The sequence below is a fragment of the Capricornis sumatraensis genome, chromosome 9 (assembly GCF_032405125.1).
Source record: "Capricornis sumatraensis isolate serow.1 chromosome 9, serow.2, whole genome shotgun sequence".
In the NCBI taxonomy this organism is placed as follows: domain Eukaryota; kingdom Metazoa; phylum Chordata; class Mammalia; order Artiodactyla; family Bovidae; genus Capricornis; species Capricornis sumatraensis.
The window spans coordinates 95,029,530-95,053,179 of NC_091077.1; the positions used below are offsets into that span (position 1 = coordinate 95,029,530).

Below are 23,650 nucleotides of genomic sequence, written 5' to 3' on the forward strand. Positions count from 1 at the left end.
GGTATCAATAGCTCTCTCAGTATTTAGTTTGTGGCTGAGAAAGGAGAAGGCGGGGGGGGGGGGGGGGCCGGTGGGAAGAGAGGAAGGCCAGCGCTCACAGCCTGAGTAGCAGTCACCTTCAGATCCATGGAGGCCTCTCCATGGTACACCAAGCAAAGAATATTCTGAAACTGCTCACACCAGCCAGTGCAGGGTTTGAGGCCTGTTTCTGGATCTGAATAACCCAGCCTTTCCCCAAAATGACCTAACGGCCTCTTCCTGAATGATCAGCACTTTGGAGCAGAAAAGCCTGGGATATGAATCTAATTAAGAGCTCCTTCATTAGAGACTTTCCAAGCCCTTCTTTGGCATCAAAATTTGAAGAACTGTATGGCAAAGACAGGGAACAAGCTATTAGAAACTGTCTTCCTTCCTCTCATTTTTTTGCAGGTTGCTTTTTCAAAGTAATCTATTGCCCTGTGTACCTTTTATTTTGATACATGAAATGGGAGGCCTGAGTAGGCGTTCTCGTGTGGTATGAGAACCAGGTGTGAACTGTGGCCCCAGAAAGAACAAAACATTTGACTTGTGCAAGCAGGGAAGACGAGCTTTGTGCAATCAATTCAGGAAGTTGGATTTACTGCATGAGCTCCTAGCTTTCAAATATCCAGTTTAGGGAGAAAAAGAAAAAGTACTGCAAAGGATATTAGAAGCAGAAGAATCAAGGACAAAACACCCACTTCAGACACAGGCAAAATCTAAGCGGGGAGGAAGAAGCGTGACTATCTCCAGCGTTGGACCATCACATATTTTAATTTTCCTCCCTCAGAAGGTCCACCAGGGCTTGGAGCAGCCGGTCGTCCCTGTGCTTGTAAGGTTTCGTGTTGTAGAAGCCATCAACATAGTCGTTATACAGACTGTCCTCAGAGTCTTTAAGCTGGGAAGGTTTGTTCAGCCTTTCCAGGGCTTCATAGAAATTTTCGTAAGAGATGTTGGGCTTCGCACTTAGGGGCTTCTTTGGTGATTGCTTTGAGGGTGAGTTTCTGCTGAAAGCGCTCTGCAGGAGTCTCAGCATGGCCTCAGAAGGGGCACTCTCTGCCAACTCATCCCTTCTGCCCCCGACTCTACTGCCGCTGGGGCTTTGGGATGCCTGAGCATTCTCATTCGGGCCCTCTTGTGTAGGCTGCTCCTGAAACACAGAAAGCCACCGGACAGGGGGAGAAAGCTCGTTATTTAGGAGCCAGCAAGGCAGCTACAACACACATCCACTGCCTGTGCCTCGCAAGGCCGTCTGGGGAATAGAGAGAGTGCAAAGCTTGGACTCACACTAACTGGGGTTTCAGTCTGCATTTCCCCATTCACTAATGCATCTTTGAGGTGAAGTGAAGTGGAAGTCACTCAGTCGTGTCCAACTCTTTGTGACCCCATGGACTATCCAGTCTATGGAATTCTCCAGGCCAGCATACTGGAGTGGGAAGCCTTTCCCTTCTCCAGGGGCTTTGGCACCTTTTTAATCTCCCCGTCATGTGGCAGGAAGAATTCCTCCGTTTCTGTGGGTTTTGAAGCCTGAATGGAATGATGTAGGTGAGTACGCACACCTGTTGGTTTCCTTTGCTTTTCAGCCTGCTGTAGTAGAATGCATGGTAGGAAATTTGATAACATTGAATTCATTCACTTTAATGTCCTAAGTTCTGGATGGAAAAGTTAATTGTAAAAGATAGTATGGTCTTATCCTATGGAAAATCCACAGTTTGCCACTCCGTTTCCTCCCGTCCGTGTTTTGGGAAGGAGCTGCTGGTAAGACAGGCAGGAACTTCCTGCAGAGGCACCAGTAATGCTGTCGTGTGGCAGCTCTCTGGAGGCCTCTTGCTCGGTTAGGAGCTGCCCTTTCAGCCGCTGAATTGTCAGAAAGGGTCTGGGAAGAGACTTGGGCAGTGGTCCAGGAAAGGGGGACACTGGAGAGATCAGAGAAATGTTTCTTGGTCACCTGTTGTGGAAGTATTTCACTATTTTAACAATCAAAAGAAAAGTGAAAGTGAAGTCGCTCAGTTGTGTCCGACTCTTTGTGACCCCATGGACTATAGCCCACCAGGCTCCTCCGTCCATGGGATTTTCCAGGCAAGAGTACTGGAGTGGGTTACCATTTCCTTCTCCAGGGGAACTTCCTGACCCAGGGATTGAACCCAGGTCTCCTGCATTGTAGGCAGACATTTTACCATCTGAACCACCAGGGAAGTCCTAAACAATCAAAGGGTTCTGTTAATACCCCTTAGGGAATCTTGGAGGAAAAAGTTCCTGCAGGGCGCCCCCTGCCTCCAGGACTGTGCCGAGGAGGCCTCCGGGATAGGGCCCCAGCGGAAGCTATTTTGCAGAATGTAAACGGGGCCAGAATATGAGCTGAGGCCGTCACACAGCTAGTTTATACATTTCTTGAATAAAGAATGTCTTTGTATCTTCCAAAACACCCGTCACAGAGCCAGGCCTGTTCAGGGAATGTTGTCCTGGAAACTCTGATAACCTACCTGCTACAATCTGAGGCACAGTGCCAGAGGCCTGGGGGACACATAGATAAAGAAAATGTGTTTTCTGCCCACCATCTGATAAGGGAGAAGCCAGTGGCTTCTGGCTGAGACCCAGGACTGTAACTGACTGACTTCAGCTTTCCTCAGCAAGTTTCTGAGAAAAACCGAGATTCTGTAGCTCCCCTTGGAGTTGCCAAGAAGCATCAGTTAAGGAATTAGTAAAGAGAAGCATGCATGATTTGGTCACTTGACCTTTGGTCTTCTTTCTGTAAAATGGACATACTGAGATCTATCCTTTTAGGTTATAAGCATTATAAGTTAAATGAGACAGTGTGGAAAATCCTTTAAAACTAGGTGCAATACAAACATTAGGTATATGTGAGCATACAAAAAGATAGCTTTCTTTAAAATTTGATACTCTTGTAAATGGAGAAAATTCATGTTTGAGAATTGAATAATATTGAATTCATTCATTTTAATTTCTAAATTTTGGATAAAAGAGGAGGTGAGACAATTTTCTATCAAAAGTAAAGTTCACTTCTACTTCCTTTCCTCCCAACCCATTTTTTAACTCACGTCCTGCCTAAAAGTTAGGGGCAGGTTCACCCACTACACTGTTGATTGTGTGTGCATACTAAGTCGCTTCAGTCATGTCCAAGTCTTTGTGACCCTATGGACCGTAGCCCGCCAGGCTCCTCTGTCCATGGGATTCTCCAGGCAAGAATCCTAGAGTGGGTTGCCCTGCCCTCCTCCAGGGGATCTTCCTGACCCAGGGATTGAACCCACATCTCTTATGTCTCCTGCACTGGCAGGCAGGTCCTTTACCACCAGCGCCACCTGGGAAGCCCAGTTCAGAGAAGAGCATGCCAGGAAGAACAGAGCCACACAGACCTCCCTGGGATCCACCACCTTCTCCACCCCTCTTCGGTCGTTCTGCACAGTGTTATAGGACGTGTACACCCGGGGCTCTTTCATGTGCTCTGGTTGGGAAGAGGTCCCGTGCAGGATCAGCTTCCAGTTCACGATTCTTCCTTCGTTTTGCATTCTTCCAGACTAACGAATAAGCATACATAATGTTAGTGTGTGTTCTGAGCAGTATAAAACACATGGCTTCAAGATAGCTGAGAGATTTTATAGTGAAAATCTAATTTTCAAATTCTGTGCATTCCGTGTGTAGAGCTCTGTGTACAAAGACGTAAATCGCTAGACTCACTCTTGCTATGAAAATGAGTAGTTGACAGGTTCAGAGATTTACAAACTGGTTGTTTTTAATTTGAAAAGGAGAACTCTCTACGTGAACCTTCTTTTCTATATTGGGTGTGTTCTTGAAAAGTTGATAGTCCCTTATATAATGGGAATTATATTTACCAATTATCAACTTGTAGAAACATTCCACTGGAATGAAAGTCTGGAGTATTATAAATAGCCTTCAACACTGAGCAGTCCTTAGGAACTGTATATTTATGGGAATAATAATTTTTACAGGCTCAACAATTATGTTAAAAATAATATGCTAAAATCTAAAATATTAAAAAAAAGACTACTCTAAAACAGTAGTCAGATTTTGCAAACTTGATATAAAACAGTCCCATCTTGGTTAACAGATTTTCTTAGTTTCCTTGTGGTGACGTTGAGTTAAAGAATGGAGGCCAACTTCAGGAACAGAACCATCAACTAAAAACATTTTCTTCTTCCCCGTGTGAGAGCAGAAATTTTTACCACTTCCATGGCTAAATCACAATTTTAACAGTCTTTAGGTGAAAGCTGTTCTCAGAGAAAAAAGTAACAATGACTGTAGAATTTGTATTAATTTAATTGACATCTTCAAGGATTTTAAATCATTTATTTTTGAAAAGTTATCTAGACATTAAATCTGGTGCTACTGATCCTTATAACACTGCTAGCTCTGGAGAGCTTGAACCCGAAACACCATTCATTTATATGTTCACCTATAGAAAATGCTAGAGAAATGATACAAAAATAAATGAGTCAACTGAATTTGAATTTTGCTCTGAAACTATTTTTAGGGACTGTGTTACAATTATAGAAGAATATCAGAGTGTTAGCAAACAAAGAAAACTGAGAAATACTTTTGCTTGTTTCATAACTGAAATAAAACAAAAAAATCATATTAAATAAAATATTTTGTCTAACAAGTAAACTACTTCTAAATAACCACTGTAGTAAATATTGTTAAGAGTTTCTTTATATGACCCCAGCAGATATTAGTTGCTCAGTCATAACTCTTCGCAACCTCTTTGCAACCTCATGACCTGTAGCTTCCCAGGCTCCTCTGTCCATGGAATATTCCAGGCAAGAATACTGGCTACTTCCTACTCCAGGGGAAGCTCCTGACCCAGGAAATGAACCCCCATCTCTTGCATCTCCTGCACTGATAGGCAGATTCTTTACCACTAGCACCACCTGGGAAGCCTTGACCCCAGCAGAGTGTCATAGTTAAGCTGGTGTAGCATTCACAACCACGCTTATGAATACAGCTGATTCTGGTGTCTGAGTAGCTCATGTGGCTGGCTGTGTTCTGACATGGAAACATTTGTCCCACAGTCTGTCATGATATGTATCAAAATGTTTTTTCTTCCTTCTTACATGGCTGGTGCCTAATTTTTTAAAAAAATTATTATTTTTATAGCCAAGTGGGCATAGCTTAAAACATATATACCTTCTCCTTGGCCTCTCTAAGAAGTGATCAAAGTTCCTTTGGGTCCTTACTGATGCACTAACTTTAAAAGTGAGCTTGTGGTTCAGTATCCTCTCATTCATACTTACCATGTCTGTAATTTTCAAAGTCCAAGTGCCTATGGGATTCTCTCCCCATGTGTGAACAGACATGAAGTCCCAGTTCTTAAAGCCATTGGGAGATGTGTCCCGCTCTCTTTCAGCCAACAGTACGGTACTGGTTCCTGTTTTCATGCAAGAAACACAAGCTAATGAGTGTCCTGAGAGAACGCATAGCAGGACGCACTCCAGTGTTTGATAACTGAGAGTGAGAGGGGGAAGACATAAGCCTTCTGAATTTCCCCTTTGAATATAATGCCAGGATGGCAACATGCCCAAGGGAAAAAAAGTTTTATTCACAGTACTTAGTGCATTGCCTGGCACATAATAAGTTTTCAGTAAATATCCTAGAAAAATACATAATGGATGGATATATTGAATAAGGTTTATTTGAATAAGGAGAACTCAGAGAACTATGCTTATGAACTACATTAAAGAGAGTCAGAGACCTAACATACATATTAATGGAACTATCACTTTGAAATTTAAGAGAAAAATTTTAAAATTTAATAGGTTCCTGAGTCTATAATGCAGCATAGACCTAATAAAACCATGTATAATTTACTAATATCTTTTGATATAAAAATTCCTAGTAAAAGTTACTGTAAATTTTCACATCCAAGTTCTCTATAGATCAGTAAATAATATTTTCAAGAGAAAATGTCAGTGGAAAAGCATTCTACTAGTATTTGGGGCCAGTTCCCAGATATTAAGAAAGCACATTTCCAAAATTAACAGAGCCAGCTCCAAACCTCTAGTAAGTTCATGTTCTAGAAGGATGTTATACAGATAGCTCATCTTTTTCATACATCATTTATGGGAATTGAATTTAGTCAGTTGAATCCTATTAAAGTATAAAAAAGGATTGGGACAGCTTCTCCTAGTTGGATTGTAGCTTATATTTCACAAACTCTTTACCACCCATGATCTTGTTTGATTTAGTAACCTTTCAGGAAAGGACAAATGTCAATATATCATACCATAAACCCTTAATCATGTAATTGTGGAAAATTTCTGTAGTCTTCTCAACTCTCATAGGTCAGAATTCTTGGTTTTTTAATTAATTCCTTGGATGTGTCTGATGTATCTGTCAGTTTAATTATTAGACTAACTTTCACTAATGAGAGAAATGAATGATATAGATCAGTGACTTGGGAAAATGAACACAATTTGAAAATGCATAACTCAGAGGGTTTATTAATTGGTATTATTTGAGTAAACGTCATTCTTTGCTTATCTAAGGATCAGTTGAAATAAGCAAGGTAAATAGAGTTCTGATGCCCAAAAAAATTAAGCATATTTTTTAAGACCTGAAAGTATCTATTGAAAGACTTAGGCCTATATAGAAGCAAATATCAATCATTGATTTGAAAGCATTTAATTTATGCTTAAAATTTTAAACACATAGTTTAGAATAAATTGAATTTTTTTTTTTAAACTTACCAGCGGCCGAAGTGAGGGTGACATGAAGGTCTCCTCTGCGGGAATATTCAATTGTTGCTTCAAATTGCACATGTTCCAGTGACTTGATAGCATTTTCTTGACCTTCACAAGCTCTTGTTGGAATTTCTATGATGACTTCTCCATTAGCTTTCAGGGCTCTAAATACATTAAATAATCATCAGTGAACAAAGTTGTATCTCTTCCTTACATTTTATGGAAATGTGTACACAGCACTCTTAAGTAGATACTCAGCTAGGCGTGTTACCTCTGTTATGAGAAGAACCCCATGAAGACAGGCTGATAAATCCCTGGAGGAGGAAATGGCAAGCCATTCCAGTAATCTTGCCTGGAAAAGTCCAAGGACAGAGGAGCCTGGCGAGCTATAGTCCATAGGGTCTCAAAGAGCCAGGACTGAGCATGCAAGCACACATACATACAGATAAACAGAACAGAGTGGAAACCCAGAAATAAACCCACCCATTAGACCTGAAACTGCAAAACTTCTAGAAGAAAACATAGGGGAAAAGTTTTATGACATTGGTCTTGGCAGTGATTTAATGGATATGACAATCAAAGCACAGGAAACAAAAGATAAATAAAAATAAGCAAGCAGGACCACATCAAAGGAAACAAACTGAAAAGGCAACCTAAGAACACTAGACAATATGTGAGAAACGGTTAATCTCTAAAATACATAAGAACTCCTATAACTTAATAGCAAAAATCCTAACAATCTGATTCAAAACAATGAGCTGAGGACCTGAATAGACATTTCTCCAAAGAAGACATACAAGTGGCCAATTGATATTTGGGGGGTGGGGACAAAGTTCACCATAATTAATCATCAGGGAAATTCAAATCAAGGTCCAAATCAAGATACCCATCAAGATCAGGATGACTTTTACTTAAAAAAAAATAAAGATAAAAAAATAAGAAAAGACAAGTGTTGGTGAGGATGTGGAGAAATTGGAGCTCTTGCACAATTGGTGGGCATGCAAAATGGCGCAGCCAGTATATAAAACAATATAAAACTTCCTTAGAAAATAAAACTACCATATGATCCAGCAATGTCACTTCTGGATATTTATTCAAAGCGATTGAAATTGGGGTCTCAAAGAGTTACCAGCATCCCCATGTTCATTGCAGTATTATTCTTAATAGCCAACATAGGGGGACAACCTAGATATTCCTCAATAGATGAATGGATAAGGAAAATATGACATGTATATACAATGGAACGTTAGCTTTAAAAAAGAAGGAAATTCTGCTATATGTGACAGTATGGATACAATGGGAAGACATTATGATGGGCAAATGAACCAGTCACAGGTAGATAAATATTGCATAATTCTATTCATACAAGATTTCTGAAATAGTTGAATTCATAGACTCAGACAGTGGAATGTTGGTTTTCTTGGGCTTGTCGGGGTGGGAGATGGAGAGTTACTAATCAGTGCGCATCAAGTTTCAGTTAAGCAACATGAGTAAGTTCTAAAGATCAGCTATACATTGTACCAATAGTTAACAGTTATGTATTGTACACTTAACAATTTAAGGGGGTAGATCTCATGTTGAGTTCTGAACATAAGGGGAGAAAAGCAAATGGTAAGGAACACAAACACAGATATTTGAATGCAATAAATCATTTGTTATGGCATCAAATTCAAACAGGTTTGTCTTATATTAATCCAAAAATGGTCCATTACTGAAACATAACTTTTTCAGAAATGATTTTATCTCCCTAATGCATGCCCTCCAAGCCTCCCACCCTTGGATATTTTGTGTGAGTGTGCCTTCAATATAGTTGTGGTTGTCTTGATACCAGATTCTGCTTCTGCACCTAAATGTAGTGGGACAAGTATATTCTAAATGAAAGCCTTGGGGCATAAAGCAGGGTTCTTTTGGAAGTCGGTTTTGGGTAACACTGGTTGGCAAGTGCTGCATCTCATCAATTCTAAGATGCATTAAAAAAAAAAACTTAACATCTTTGAATTTGGGATGAATTTTAATAAACTGATGATTTGAAATCGTTTAATTGGCAGTGATTTTTCTTAGTGGTCTATAGGACAGTGGAGCACATTCAGTTCGGTTGCTCAGTCATGTCTGACTCTTTGCAACCCCATGAACTGCAGCATGCCAGGCTTCCCTATCCATCACCAACTCCCGGAGCTTGCTCAAACTCATATCCACCGAGTTGGTGCACATTAGCTTACTGCCATATTGTTGGAGATGGGCTATGAAAGGAAAATACAAGTGTGTTGTTAACATGATTTGCAAATCTTTGGTCTCTGTGACCTCTCATGGAGCCATGGGGAACACTGGAAAATGCCATCCCCATCTACTTCAGAAGGGTAAGGGTGAAAAATTAGGCAGAGTGACAAGCATCATTCTCAAATAGTGCCATGGCACACAATTGTTTAAAATTCCTGGAGACACTTACCTGGGCTTAAAGTCATTGTCCTTGACAACACATTCCTTCTTCTCAGGCACACTGCTCCAGGTGCTGGGATCAGCCAAATCCACCAGAGCTTTGGCATTTAGCAGCCCGAATCCAAATCGACTGTTCACCATCAAGCCTGCTCCGTTCTTTTTCCATCCAGGGTTATTGGCCAGCGGGTCATACTCAGAGGTCCATACAACCAGGTGCTGCATATCTCGCCAGGTGAGAGTTGGACTGGACAGGAAGCGACCGAAAAATGTTCAGGGACAAAAAGGAGTTTCCTTGCAAAAGCAAGTGTTGAAAACAAGCATCTCCATTCAGAGATGGCAAAGTGTCTTTTGCAACTGTGCCTCCGCAATTTTAGTGTGTATCACTATTGGTATCACTTTCATTCAGAATTTAAAATTCAGTCTTATAAATTATTAAATTTTGGTTTTCAGTACTGTAGAAATGTAGGACCAAGTTCTAATGACTTACACTTGACTGGAGCAAAAATTAAAAATGATGACACTTCCTTTGTGTCCTCCATTCTTATGCAGTCCATTAACAACCTAAGAATTTTCAACATTATGAACCCACAGTTGAGGTCTTGACTTCCTTCTTAGGAAGACTCAGATTTAGACATGGACTGGTTACCCGCTCCTAAATATTTTTTTGTCTCTTTTTTAATATGGCAAAAGTGTCAAGAAGCTCTTAGCGACTTGAGCTCATTCTTACAAGGCAACTTGCTGAACAGAGTGGGAATATGCAAGGAAGTAGTTCATGTCTTTAAGAAGCTTCAGTCAGTTCAGTTGCTTAGTCATATCCAATTCTTTGAGACCCCATGGACTGCAGCATGCCAGGCTTCAAATCCAGTAAAAGAACTAAGTCTTTTTAATAACTGTATCTATTGAATCCTGCATTCATACCATAATGTATTGTTGGACTTTGAAGGAGAAATAATTCTTTGGGGATGGAAGGGTTCTAGGAAGGCTCTTCTAGGAGGAAATATTTTGAGATGAACTTTAAAGAATGGGTAGAACGTTAAGAAGTGGAGAGCGGGAATGAGAGAGATTAGTCAACGAAACAAAACCTCTGAGCAGGGGAAGTACAGGATATGCCCAGAGTACGGTAACCATCTGGTTTACCGGAGAAAGGAAGAGGCAAAGAGGAATACTGAGCCAGGTGGTGAGGACCTTGAATACCAGGAAAAGGAACTTATACTTTATCCTTTGTGCAAGGGGGCGCCATAGAGGATTTTTGAGCAATGAAATGGTATAATCAGAAGTCTTGGTAAAATTAATTTAATAGCAATATAAGGATAAATCAGAGGTACGTGGGCGTGTTGGGTCTGTTAATAATGAAGACAAAGCCTTCCCTGATCACCTTATTTAAGATTTCAACTCCCCCATAATACTCCTGTGCTCTCTTATCTTGCTGTGCATTGTTTTTCTTTTATACTGCTTATCATCTTCTAACATACTGAGCAACTCATTTGTTTTGTGTGTTATTAGCATCTGTCTCCCATCCTAGAATCGGCAATGAAAAGGGCTGAGATTTTTATCCTTCTTGTTCTCTGATGTGTACCAACCAGTCAGAAGAATGCCAGGCACAGGGTATTTGCTGGGTAAATATTAGCTGGTTGGATGGTTGAACGTGTCTAAGTGTTAACTAGCCTTAAATACAATTTTAAAACTTACTGCCGTTAGTCATTAGAAGTCTTTCATGATCTCAGGCCTTTCCTTAGCTCTGAGACCTGCATTGTTCCTATCAGGCCAGTCAAGCCTTATTTAGATAAAGAAATGCCTAAATTGCATCCTCCAGGGTTCTATCTTGCCACTAGGTTGTGAAACAGCCAACAGGGGAGTCTGGCTCAGTTGGGTGTTGTCTCCCCAGAGCTGGTCATGGACTGGTTTAACAATCCCTTAGTGACAACAGGGGGCAGAGCACGCTCCTAAACATGGAGGAGTCTGCTCCTTGTTGAAATCCCAGTCCTCATAAGAAGCTTTACAAAGTCTGTAGCTGGTGGCCTCGTGGGCACGCTGCCGTCTGCATGCCAGCCTGGGTGCCAAGCCCACGCATCACCCTCTCTGAAGGAAGCTGTAGTAGTCAAGGACTCCAGTCCTCCTCTCCCAGCAAGCTCTTTGCATATTTACATTCCTGGGCCTTCTTATCTGAGGTCATGGGCACCTCGGCCAAGGCTTCCTGATGGGCGGAAGAGGGGGAAACCTTGAAAATACCTCTCCCCACTCTGACTCAGTGCCCAGGACTTCTCCACTTCCAGCCTCCCCCCTCACCCCCACCCTATCCCAGAGTCCAGGAAACTATCAGAGGCTTGCATTGGCTCCCTCAACAGTGAGACAACAAGCCCCCATGTCCATACTTTTAACCTGACCTTCAACTGGTGCACCTTTCCATGGGAGAGGGTGGGGGGAAATGGAACAGGGAAAGTTGGTGTTTTCTCTGGCTTATACCATCGTGGTATGTGATTGAAGGCTTAACTCTTTCATTTTTGGTGTGTTACTTTAAAGCTGCTCTGACACCTAGCAGCTTAATATGCCCTCTCTCTGCTCAGCTGAGCTCCTGGCAAATGGCATGCTTCAACCCAGGGAGTGACTGGTAGAACCCTTGGAAAGACTCTAGTTCAGTGATTCTCCAAGGTTCAAGGCTGCTTGCATCATAATCACCTGGCACACTTGTAAATAATGAACATTCTTGAGTCCCACCCTGAACCTACTGAGCCAAAAATACCTGAGGGTAGGGAGGGATTTTTTATCTGAAAAAGCTGTCTAGCCAGTTTTGTGTTACAGCTACAATAATAGGAGTTGAAAGAAAGAATACAAGTATCGACCTAATTAAGGTAATTAGAAGTCACTGGGGTCAGAATCATGGCGTCAGAATAGGGAGTAGTAAAAAGCACATTAAATTATATTCTATTACCAAGGACCTGTGTGACCTTAAGCAAGCCACTTCATCTCCCTGGGCCTGAGTGGACTCACCTCTAAGATGAGAGGTCGAGTATGACAGTCTGACCTCCAATCTGCCCAGGATCATATATATTATCCTTCATTGTACATCTCGTATCCACATTGGCCATCCCATGTTGACGAATAATTAACTAGCTGAGCGGAAATGGCTGTTTTCTCCATGTGGAAACTAATTCTGGCCTATATAGCATGTTATTGAAATTCTTGCTTCCTTCTAGTCTTTTAAAAGGAGTTTTAGGTAAAAGCTTCTTACCAAAGGTGGACTCACTGAGGTAGTCTGTGGGCCACATGCCAGTTTACCCCTTGGACTCTCATGTGTGTTTGTGTGTGTGTGTGTGTGTGTGTGTGTGTGTGTGTGTGTGTTGGGATGAGGGTAGGTACCAAGGAGGTAAAAGTCATGGTCTTGATAATGATTCTAATCAAACACGAAGCAGATTTCTATAGTTAGAGCATTGGTTTTTATTCACTTGCAGGTTTTGTTTTATTTTTGATTATTTTCTTTTACCTATTCTTTGCAAAATATCCAAAGAGGCTTCATTGTCAGGCAGTTAGGAAAATTAAGGCTATTTCTCTAACAGAGTTATTTTTCATTTGAGTGATTGCATTTCCTAATGTGAAAAGGACCTTCTTCTAACAGCAATGCATCTCTTTCCTGACAGCCTTCCTCTGTTAATCAGCATCTCGCTCATCAATGGCATCCACAATAATTAAATTTTTAAAAATATGCATTGGGTTGCTAATCAAGGATATGTTTACAGAAAATAAGGGCTGTGGAATTAAACATTGAAATTAAGCATTGCTTCTATTAGGAAAATTTAGGTAAAGTATTCTGGAGACAAAATTCTAAAATGAAAAAGTCTTAGAGGCTACCTGGTTTAGCCTCTAATCACAACTAGGTAAGCCTGGCCGTTAAAGATTTTAGTCATTTCTTGGTTACATTTCCCAACCTCTCTAAGCCTCAGTTTCATCCTTAATAAAATGTAATTAATAATTTATATGTCACAAGGATGTTGTAAGAATTGGAATTAGCATTGTATATAAAGAGATTAGCACCGGTTATGGCCGATAGTAGTAGCCTGATAAATGCTGAATGCTGTTATTGATGATAAATTTAGCCCAGAGTTGTTCTTCATTCTCCATAGTTGTTACTTAAGGAAGAACACAGGGTTAAATGATTCTCCCAATCATGTTTGTCTAGGACTCTTCTAGAAATTCTGGCATTCAGATTTTCTGAAGTAAAATTAGGCATCTGGTATAGACAACTGAATAGAGCAGAGAAAACTGTCCATCTGAGAACAGACATCTCAATATTTGTATGTACTTTGGCAGGAAGTTTATAAATGTTAAGATAGATTATGTCCATCTTACGATGACTGAATCAAAATTAAAGGAATTAAATTCTTATTACATACACCAGGGAGATCATAGACTCTTAATGTCTCTTAAATCATGAGCAGCATAAGAATCTGATGGAACCGCAAACGATTCTCCCCAAAATGCCAGACACACACTTTTAAACATTTCTGCATCTAGTTGCAAATAAGTTCTTGGACCTCATATGTTTTGTAACAATCTGTGGAGCCCCTGCTTTATAAAGTGATCCATTAGGAATTAGCTGAGATTAATGAGGCTAGATCATCCTTAGGTAATTTTCTCTTTATACTGAAAGAGGAGGCTTGAAATTTTAGAAATCAGATATGACAATTTTAAAATTTCAGTTCTTAGTCAAAATAACATTACATCTGTTCAGTTAGATGAATGTTTCTACTATTCTGGTCACTAGAGAAGATGGCTAGGTCTGGCTGGTTATATTTGTATGCATCTGATAGGTGTTGGATAGGGAAGACAAGATTTTTAAGGAAAGTTTTCTTCTAAAAGCTCCCTGGAGCTAAAACTTATATCCTAAAGTCATAAATGACATGATCTTTTTTCACCACCTGTGTAACTACTTGCTTTCATAAGATCTTACTTCTTCCACTCTGGACCTCTTCCCACCAATCTCAGCAATTCATGTTAGATGATCTGTATAAGCTGACACCTTCAATTTCAAACTGGAGGATCCTTTTAAAAGGAAAAGGCTAGAAAAAAAAATGATCTGATCTGGCCCCTCTATTTTATAAATGATAAATCAAGCACTCAACTGGAGGTTAATTTGCCTAAGGTCACATAGCTAGTGGCATGCCTGGGACTTGAGGCCAAGAGTTCCCTGCCCTCTTCACTGCTTAGCTGATCTTCCCTTACATGTGGTTTGGGGCTGCCGATGCTAGTCTTTGCTTGTGCCTGTAGACTTTGCTCTCTGTCCATCCTCTACCTGTTAAAACTGAGCTCAGATTCTGAGCACAGCTTTTCTGCTGGACCCAAGAGCTTCAGATTTGCTTGTTTCTGATTGAGCATCTGGATTTGCTCTTCCCTAATCAGATACCTTTCCAGTTCCTCCAAGTAGGTAGGCTTTGATACGAGCCTCACTCAGCCTGTCTTGCTTAGCTGCCGTGGCATCATAACTGAGATACCAGAGACTAAACCGCAACTCCACGGGTGGTCCCAGGGCTCCTGGAGTGATGCAGTGCACATCTAGCAAGTGCACACCTTTTCCAGCTATGGCCCAGGCCAGGCGTTCTGTTCTGCTACCACGAACCTCATCTACCGAACATGACATGAGGGGACTGCTTTGTCTTCTCTGTAGAGAAGATGGATGGTATTCTAGGATTACCTGCTTATTAGGAAGGATAACAGTAATCTGTAAGTTTAAACACTTCCTCTATCACTCAACCATAGCACCCGACTTAACATTTAAAGATTTCTCACCACACAACATCAGAAAGCAGAAATAAGGATGAATAAAAAGGTGTGGGCATACAGTGTGAGACAGAAGGTTTTTCCTCTGTATTAAGTATTAGACTATTGAATAACGATTTTGAAGGGGAAATGTTGCTAAATCCCTATTTGGTAGCATACACTAAAATAAATTCCAGGGGGATTTAGAAAATAAATATCTAATAAAAGACACATAAATGTATATTTATATACTTTGGGGTTGCAAGGATTTCCCTGAGCATAAAAAAAGGAAAAAAAAAAGAACTTAGAGACTGATAATGGTAACTGTATACATAGTAACTTCATTAAATTAAAAATTACATGTAAATAAAATTAAAAGGTAAATGCCAACTAACTGAGCATTAGTAGCTTTTCTAACTAAGACCATAAAACAAAATCAATGTCATAAACAGCAATCACAGATGATAAATGGCAAAAGAACATAAAATATTGAGCTTCATTAGTAATAAAATAAAAGCATATAAAGATGAGATGCCATTTTCACCTATCAAAGTAGCAAACATTTTAAAAGATAATAAATATAGGTTTGATAAGGCTTTAGGAAACTGACACTTTCACATGTATATTGCTGATGGGAATATAAAATGGTACAGTCTTTCTAGACTAACTTGACAATATGTATCAAGATCATTAAAGCATGCATTCCTTTTGACACCAGAATTTCAGTTGTAAATGTTTATCTTAAGGAAATTATCAGAAACAGTAACTGATATCAATGGACAAGGGTGTTTAAGCATGAATGGCTTTAGTAAGATTTGCATTTATATAATGGTATATATATGCAGGACAGGAAGCAGCAGTTAGAACTGAACATGGAACAACAGACTGGTTCCAAATAGAAAAAGGAGTACATCAAGGCTGTATATTGTCACCCTGCTTCTTTAACTTCTATGCAGAGTACATCATGAGAAACGCTGGACTGGAAGAAACACAAGCTGGAATCAAGATTGCCAGGAAACATATCAATAACCTCAGATATTCAGATGACACCACCCTTATGGCAGAAAGTGAAGAGGAACTAAAAAGCCTCTTGTTGAAAGTGAAAGAGACTGAAAAAGTTGGCCTAAAGCTCAACATTCAAAAAACGAAGATCATGGCATCCGGTCCCATCACTTCATGGGAAATAGATAGGGAAACAGTGGAAACAGTGTCAGACTATCTTTTTGGGCTCCAAAATCACTGCAGATGGTGACTGCAGCCATGAAATTAAAAGATGCTTACTCCTTGAAAGAAAAGTTATGACCAACTTAGATAGTATATTCAGAAGCAGAGACATTACTTTGCCAACTAAGGTCCATCTAGTCAAGGCTATGGTTTTTCCAGTAGTCATGTATGGATGTGAGAGTTGGACTGTGAAGAAGGCTGACCGCCGAAGAATTGATGCTTTTGAACTGTGGTGTTGGAGAAGACAATTGAGAGTCCCTTGGACTGCAAGGAGATCCAACCAGTCCATTCTGAAGGAGATCAGCCCTGCGATTTCTTGGAAGGAATGATGCTAAAGCTGAAACTTCAGTACTTTGGCCACCTCATGCAAAGAGTTGATTCACTGGAAAAGACTCTGATGCTGGGAGGGATTGGGGGCAGGAGGAGAAGGGGACGACAGAGGATGAGATGGCTGGATGGCATCACTGACTCGATGGACGTGAGTCTGAGTGAACTCCGTGAGATGGTGATGGACAGGGAGGCCTGGCGTGCTGCGATTCATGGGGTCACAAAGAGTAGGACACCACTGAGCGACTGAACTGAACTGAACTGAACTGAATGGTATACTACAAAAAAGATAAAAGTCCTGTTTTTAATTCTTATGTCCCCTGATGTGTTTTGTCAGTTCTACGACTGGGCTTATATAACCTAAAAAGAAAAGGGATAGTTTTTAAAACATGTTATTCCTAATACTACCCACAGGAGACTATCTGGACAAAGTCTGTCTCGGTGGGAATAACCAGAAGTGAGAAGGCCTTAGAGCTGAGTGGGAGGAGGGCATGTGTTTCTAAAGGTCAGGGAAGATTGATTTGGATGTGAGAAGGTGCTCTTAATATAGACGGACTAAAAAAATTACAGCATAGGGGGCGGTCCTAAGATGGTGGAGGAATAGAACGGGGAGACCACTTTCTCCCCCACAAATTCATCAAAAGAACATTTAAATGCTGAGTAAATTCCACAAAACAACTTCTGAATGCTGGCAGAGGACATCAGGCACCCAGAAAAGCAGCTCATTGTCTTCAAAAAGAGGTAAGAAAAAATATAAAAGACAAAAAAAAAAAGACAAAAGAGGTAGGGAGGGAGCTCCGTCCCGGGAAGGGAGTCTTAAAAAGAGAGAAGTTTCCAAACACCAGGAAACATTCTCACTGCCGAGTCTGTGGCGAGCCTTGGAAGCAAAACGGCAACATAACAGGGAGGAAAAATAAATAAACAATTAAAACCCACAGATTACAAGCCCAACGGTAACTCCCCCAGCGGAGAAACAGCGCAGATGCCTGCATCTGCCATGAGCAAGCGGGGGCTGGGCAGGGAAGCACGGGCTGCATTGCTTTTTAAGCATTGGGCCTGAATGCCCCGAGGGTAACCAGAGCGAACTAACCTGGGCTAACAAACCAGACTGTGGGATAGCTACCATGTAAACCTCTAACAGAAGACACCACCAGGACCATGCAGAGAACAAAGGATGGAACAGAATTAGCCAACTGCAGATCATCCCCCTCCAGTGACAGGCAGCCAGAGCTGGAAGGGCCGGAAGGGGGCAATTACAGCCCCAGAGAGACATTATCTACCAAACTGCAAGCAGGCTTCTTTGCTAACTAAGACTTCTTGGGGTTTTGGACAGTCATCATCTGCCGGAGAAGTTGCGTCAGTTGTACACTCAGAAAACTGAGCAGCAGGGACGGGAGAGGCGATAAGTCACAGCGACCACGCTTGCCAAACACCTGAGCTACTCGGACCTGGCAAGGGCACAAAACACAGGCCCAGCCGAGTCTGTGCCTGAGGACTACATGAGTGCCTGAGCCTGAGCGGCTTAGACCTGGGAGGTGCATGCAGCCCAGGGCCGGCACAGACGGTTCCCGGAGGAGCAACCTAGAGCCTGAGCTGTGTACACCGTGAGCGGTGGCAGGCCCAGGGTGGCTGGGACACTGCGAGCACATGCTAGTGTTATTTGTTTGCAGCGTCCCTCCCTCCCCACAGCGCGACTGAGTAAGTGAGCCTAAAAGAAAGTGTCCACCACCGCCCCCCTTGTGTCAGGGCGGAAATCAGACACTGAACAGACCAGCAAACAGAAGAAGCTAAAACAGAGGGAACCACCTTGGAAGTGACAGGTGCAATAGATTAAAACCCTGTCGTTAGTACCGACTACATAGGAAGGGGCCTATAGATCCTGAGAAATATAAGCCAGACCAAGGAACTATCTGAAAATGAACTGACCCCACACTGCCCAAAACACCAGAGAAAGTCCTAGATATATCTTTACTATTTTTACGATCATTCTTTTTCTCTTTTTTTTCTTTTTTCTTAATTAAAAAAAATTTTTTAAGTCCTCTATTACTCCTTTAATTTTCATTTTTATAACCTACTGTTACTTTTCAAAAAAAAGACTCTATTTTTAAAGCAAACTTCATAAATATCTATTTTTTTTAAATAATTCTTGTGACTTTTTTTTTCTTCTTCTTTTAATATTGTGTTTTTGAAAATCCAACCTCTACTCTAGATTTTTAATCTTTGCTTTTTGGTATTTGTTATCAGTTTTGTACCTTCAAAAACCCACTCTTCAGTACCTATTTTTACTGGAGAGTGAGATTACTGGCTTGATTGCTCTCTCCTTTAGACTTTCCGTTTTTTTCCACCAGGTCACCTCTGTCTCCTCCCCCGCGCCCCCTTCTCTTCTCTACCCAACTCTGTGAATCTCTGTGTGTTCCAGATGGTGGAGAACACTTAGGGAACTGATTACTGGTTGGATCTGTCTCTCTCCTTTTCATTCCCCCCTTTTACCCTCCTGGCCACCTCTGTCTCCTTCCTCCCTCTTCTCTTCTCTGTATAACTCCATGAACATCTCTGAGTGGTCCAGACTGTGAAACGCACATAAGGAAATGATTACTGGCTAGCTTGCTCTCTCCTCTTTTGATTCCACCTCATCTCATTCAGGTCACCTCTAACTCCCTCCTCCCTCTTCTCTTCTCCATGTAACACTGTGAACCTCTCTGGGTGTCCCTCACTGCGGAGAAACTTTTCATCTTTAACCTAGATGTTTTATCAATGGTGCTGTATAGAAGGAGAAGTCTTGAGACTACTGTAAAAATAAGAATGAAAACCAGAAGCAGGAGGTCTAAGTCCAAATCCTGAGAACATCATAGAACTCCTGACTCCAGGGAACATTAATCAATAGGAGCTCATCAAATGCCTCCATACATACACTGAAACCAAGCACCACCCAAGGGCCAACAAGTTCCAGAGCAAGACATACCATGAAAATTCTCCAGCAACACAGGAACACAACCCTGAGCTTCAATATACAAGCTGTCCAAAGTTACTCCAAAACCATTAACATCTCATAACTCATTACTGGACACTTCTTTGCACTCCAGAGAGAAGAAATCCAGCTCTACCCACCAGAACACCAACACAAGCTTCCCTAACCAAGAAACCTTGACAAGCCACTGATACAACCCCATCCACAGCAAGGAAACTCCACAATAAAGACAACTCCACAAACTGTGAGAATACAGAAAGGCCACTCCAAATGCTGCAATATAAGCAAGATGAAGAGACAGAGGAATACCCAGCAAGTAAAGGAACAGAATTAATGCCCACCAAACCAAACAAAAGAGGAAGAGATAGGGAATCTACTTGATAAAGAATTCTGAATAATGATAGTGAAAATGATCCAAGATCTTAAAATCAAAATGAAATCACAGATAAATATTCTGGAGACAAGGATTGAGAAGATGCAAGAAAGGCTTAACAAGGACCTAGATGAAATAAAAAAGAGTCAAAATATAATGAATAACGCAATAAATGAGATCAAAAACACTCTGGAGGCAACAAATAGTAGAATAACGGAGGCAGAAGATAGGATTAGTGAAGTAGAAGATAGAATCATAGAAATAAATGAATCAGAGAGGAAAAAAGCAAAATGAATTAAAAGAAATGAGGACAATCTCAGAGACCTCCAGGACAATATGATGCTCCAACATTCGAATTATAGGAGTCCCAGAAGAAGAAGACAAAAATAAAGACCATGAGAAAATACTTGAGGAGATAATAGTTGAAAACTTACCTAAAATGAGGAAGGAAATAAGGACCCAAGTCCAAGAAACCCAGAGAGTCCCAAACAGGATAAACCCAAGGCAAAACACCCCAAGACACATATTAATCAAATTAGCAAAGATCAAACACAAAGAACAAATATTAAAAAAGCAGCAAGGGAAAAACAACAAATAACACACAAGGGGATTCCCATAAGGATAACTGCAGATCTTTCAATAGAAACTCTTCAGGCCAGGAGGGAATGGCAAGGCATACTTAAAGTGATGAAAGAAAATAACCTACAGCCCAGATTACTGTACCCAGCAAAGATCTCATTCAAATACGAAGGAGAAATCAAAAGCTTTAAAGACAAGCAAAAGCTGAGAGAATTCAGCACCACCAAACCAGCTCTCCAACAAATGCTAAATGATATTCTCTAGACAGGAAACACAAAATGGGTGTATAAACCAGAACCCAAAACAATAAAGTAAATGGCAACAGGATCATACTTTTCAATACCTTAAATGTAAATGGGTTGAATGCCCCAACCAAAAGACAAAGACTGGCTGAATGGATACAAAAACAAGACCCCTGTATATGTTCTCTAAAAGAGACCCACCTCAAAACAAGGGACACATACAGGCTGAAAGTGAAGGGCTGGAAAAAGATATTCCACGCAAATAGAGACCAAAAGAAAGCAGGAGTAGCAATACTCGTGTCAGATAAAATAGACTTTAAAACAAAGGCTGTGAAAAGAGACAAAGAAGAATACTACATAATGATCAAAGGATCAATCCAAGAAGAAGATATAACAATTATAAATATATATGCACCCAACATAGGAGCACCACAATATGTAAGACAAATGCTAACAAGTATGAAAGGGGAAATTAACAATAACACAATAATAGTGGGAGACTTTAATACCCCACTCACACCTATGGATAGATCAACTAAACAGAAAATTAACAAAGAAACACAAACTTTAAATGATACAATAGACCAGTTAGACCTAATTGATATCTATAGGACATTTCACCCCAAAACGATGAATTTCACCTTTTTCTCAAGTACTCATAGAACCTTCTCCAGGATAGATCACATCGTGGGCCATAAATCTAGCCTTGGTAAATTCAAAATTTGAAATCATTCCAAGCATCTTTTCTGACCATAATGCAGTAAGACTAGATCTCAATTATAGGAGAAATACTACTAAAAATCCCAGCATATGGAGGCTTAACAACACGCTTCTGAATAACCAACAAATCACAGAAGAAATCAAAAAAGAAACCAAAATATGCATAGAAATGAATGAAAATGAAAACGCAACAACCTGAAACCTGTGGGGCACTATAAAAGCAGTGCTAAGGGGAAAGTTCATAGCAATACAGGCATACCTCAAGACACAAGAAAAAAGTCAAATAAATAACCTAACTCTACACATAAAGCAACTAGAAAAGGAAGAAATGGAGAACCCCAGGGTTAGTAGAAGGAAAGATATCTTAAAAATTAGGGCAGAAATAAATGCAAAAGAAACAAAAGAGACCACAGCAAAAATCAACAAAGCCAAAAGCTGGTTCTTTGAAAGGACAAATAAAATTGACAAACCATTAGCCAGACTCATCAAGAAAGAAAGGGAGAAAAATCAAATCAATAAAATTAGAAATGAAAATGGAGAGATCACAACAGACAACACAGAAATACAAAGGATCATAAGAGACTACTATCAGCAATTATATACCAATAAAATGGACAATGTGGAAGAAAGGGACAAATTCTTAGAAAAGTACAACTTTTCAAAACTGAACCAGGAAGAAATAGAAAATCTTAACAGACCCATCACAAGCACAGAAATTGAAACTGTAATCAGAAATCTTCCAGCAAACAAAAGCCCAGGTCCAGACGGCTTCACAGCTGAATTCTACCAAAAATTTAGAGAAGAGCTAACACCTATCCTACTCAAACTCTTCCAGAAAATTGCAAACTTCCAAACTCATTCTATGAGGCCACTATCACCCTAATACCAAAACCTGACAAAGATGCCACAAAAAAAGAAAACTATAGGCCAATATCACTGATGAACAGAAATGCAAAAATCCTTAACAAAATTCTAGCAATCAGAATCCAACAACACATTAAAAAGATCATACACCATGATCAAGTGGGCTTTATCCCAGGGATGCAAGGATTCTTCAATATCCGCAAATCAATCAATGTAATTCACCACACTAACAAATTGAAAAATAAAAGCCATATGATTATCTCAATAGATGCAGAGAAAGCCTTTGACAAAATTCAACACCCATTTATGATAAAAACTCTCCAGAAAGCAGGAATAGAAGGAACATACCTCAACATAATAAAACCTATATATGACAAACACACAGCAAACATTATCCTCAATGGTGAAAAATTGAAAGCATTTCTCCTAAAGTCAGGAACAAGACAAGGGTGCACACTTTCACCACTACTGTTCAACATAGTTCTGGAAGTTTTGGCCACAGCAATCAGAGCAGAAAGGGAAATAAAAAGAATCTAAATTGGAAAAGAAGAAGTAAAACTCTCACTGGTTGCAGATGACATGATCCTCTACATAGAAAACCCTAAAGACTTCACCAGAAAATTACTAGAGCTAATCAATGAATATAGTAAAGTTGCAGGATATAAAATCAACACACAGAAATCCCTTGCATTCCTATACACTAACAATGAGAAAGTAGACAAAGAAATTAAGGAAACAATTCCATTCACCATTGCAACAAAAAGAATAAAATACTTAGGACTATATCTACCTAAAAAAACTAAAGACCTATATATAGAAAACTATAAAACACTGAAAGAAATCAAAGAGGACACTAATAGATGGAGAAATATACCATGTTCATGGATCAGAAGAATCAATATAGTGAAAATGAGTATAGTACCCAAAGCAATCTACAGATTCAATGCAATCCTTATCAAGCTACCAGTGGTATTTTTCACAGAGCTAGAACAAATAATTTCACAATTTGTATGGAAATACAAAAATCCTCAAATAACCAAAGCAATCTTGAGAAAGAAGAATGGAACTGGAGGAATCAACCTGCCTGACTTCAGGCTCTACTACAAAGCCACAGTCATCAAGACAGTGTGGTACTGGCACAAAGACAGAAATATAGATCAATGGAACAAAATAGAAAGCCCAGAGATAAATCCACATGCCTATGGACACCTTACCTTCGACAAAGGAGGCAAGAATATACAATGGATGAAAGACAATCTCTTTAACAAGTGGTGCTGGGAAAACTGGTCAACCACTTGTAAAAGAATGAAAGTAGAACACCTCCTAACACCATACACAAAAATAAACTCAAAATGGATTAAAGATCTAAATCTAAGACCAGAAACTATAAAACTCCTAGAGGAGAACATAGGCAAAACACTCTCCAACATAA

At 40.2% G+C, this 23,650-nt stretch overlaps 1 protein-coding gene across 1 annotated transcript in view; it reads right to left on the reverse strand.

Annotated features, from left to right (window-relative positions):
• Positions 1–790: 790 nt before the first annotated feature.
• Positions 791–23,650, reverse strand: part of PCSK1 (proprotein convertase subtilisin/kexin type 1) — a 49,537-nt gene continuing 26,677 nt past the window's right edge. The window contains exons 10-14 of the mRNA XM_068980228.1: positions 9,181–9,414; positions 6,741–6,898; positions 5,289–5,422; positions 3,393–3,554; positions 791–1,168 (exon numbers count right to left, since the gene is read on the reverse strand). Coding sequence (XP_068836329.1) covers positions 791–1,168; positions 3,393–3,554; positions 5,289–5,422; positions 6,741–6,898; positions 9,181–9,414 — 1,066 coding nt within the window. The remainder of the gene's footprint in view (positions 1,169–3,392; positions 3,555–5,288; positions 5,423–6,740; positions 6,899–9,180; positions 9,415–23,650) is intronic.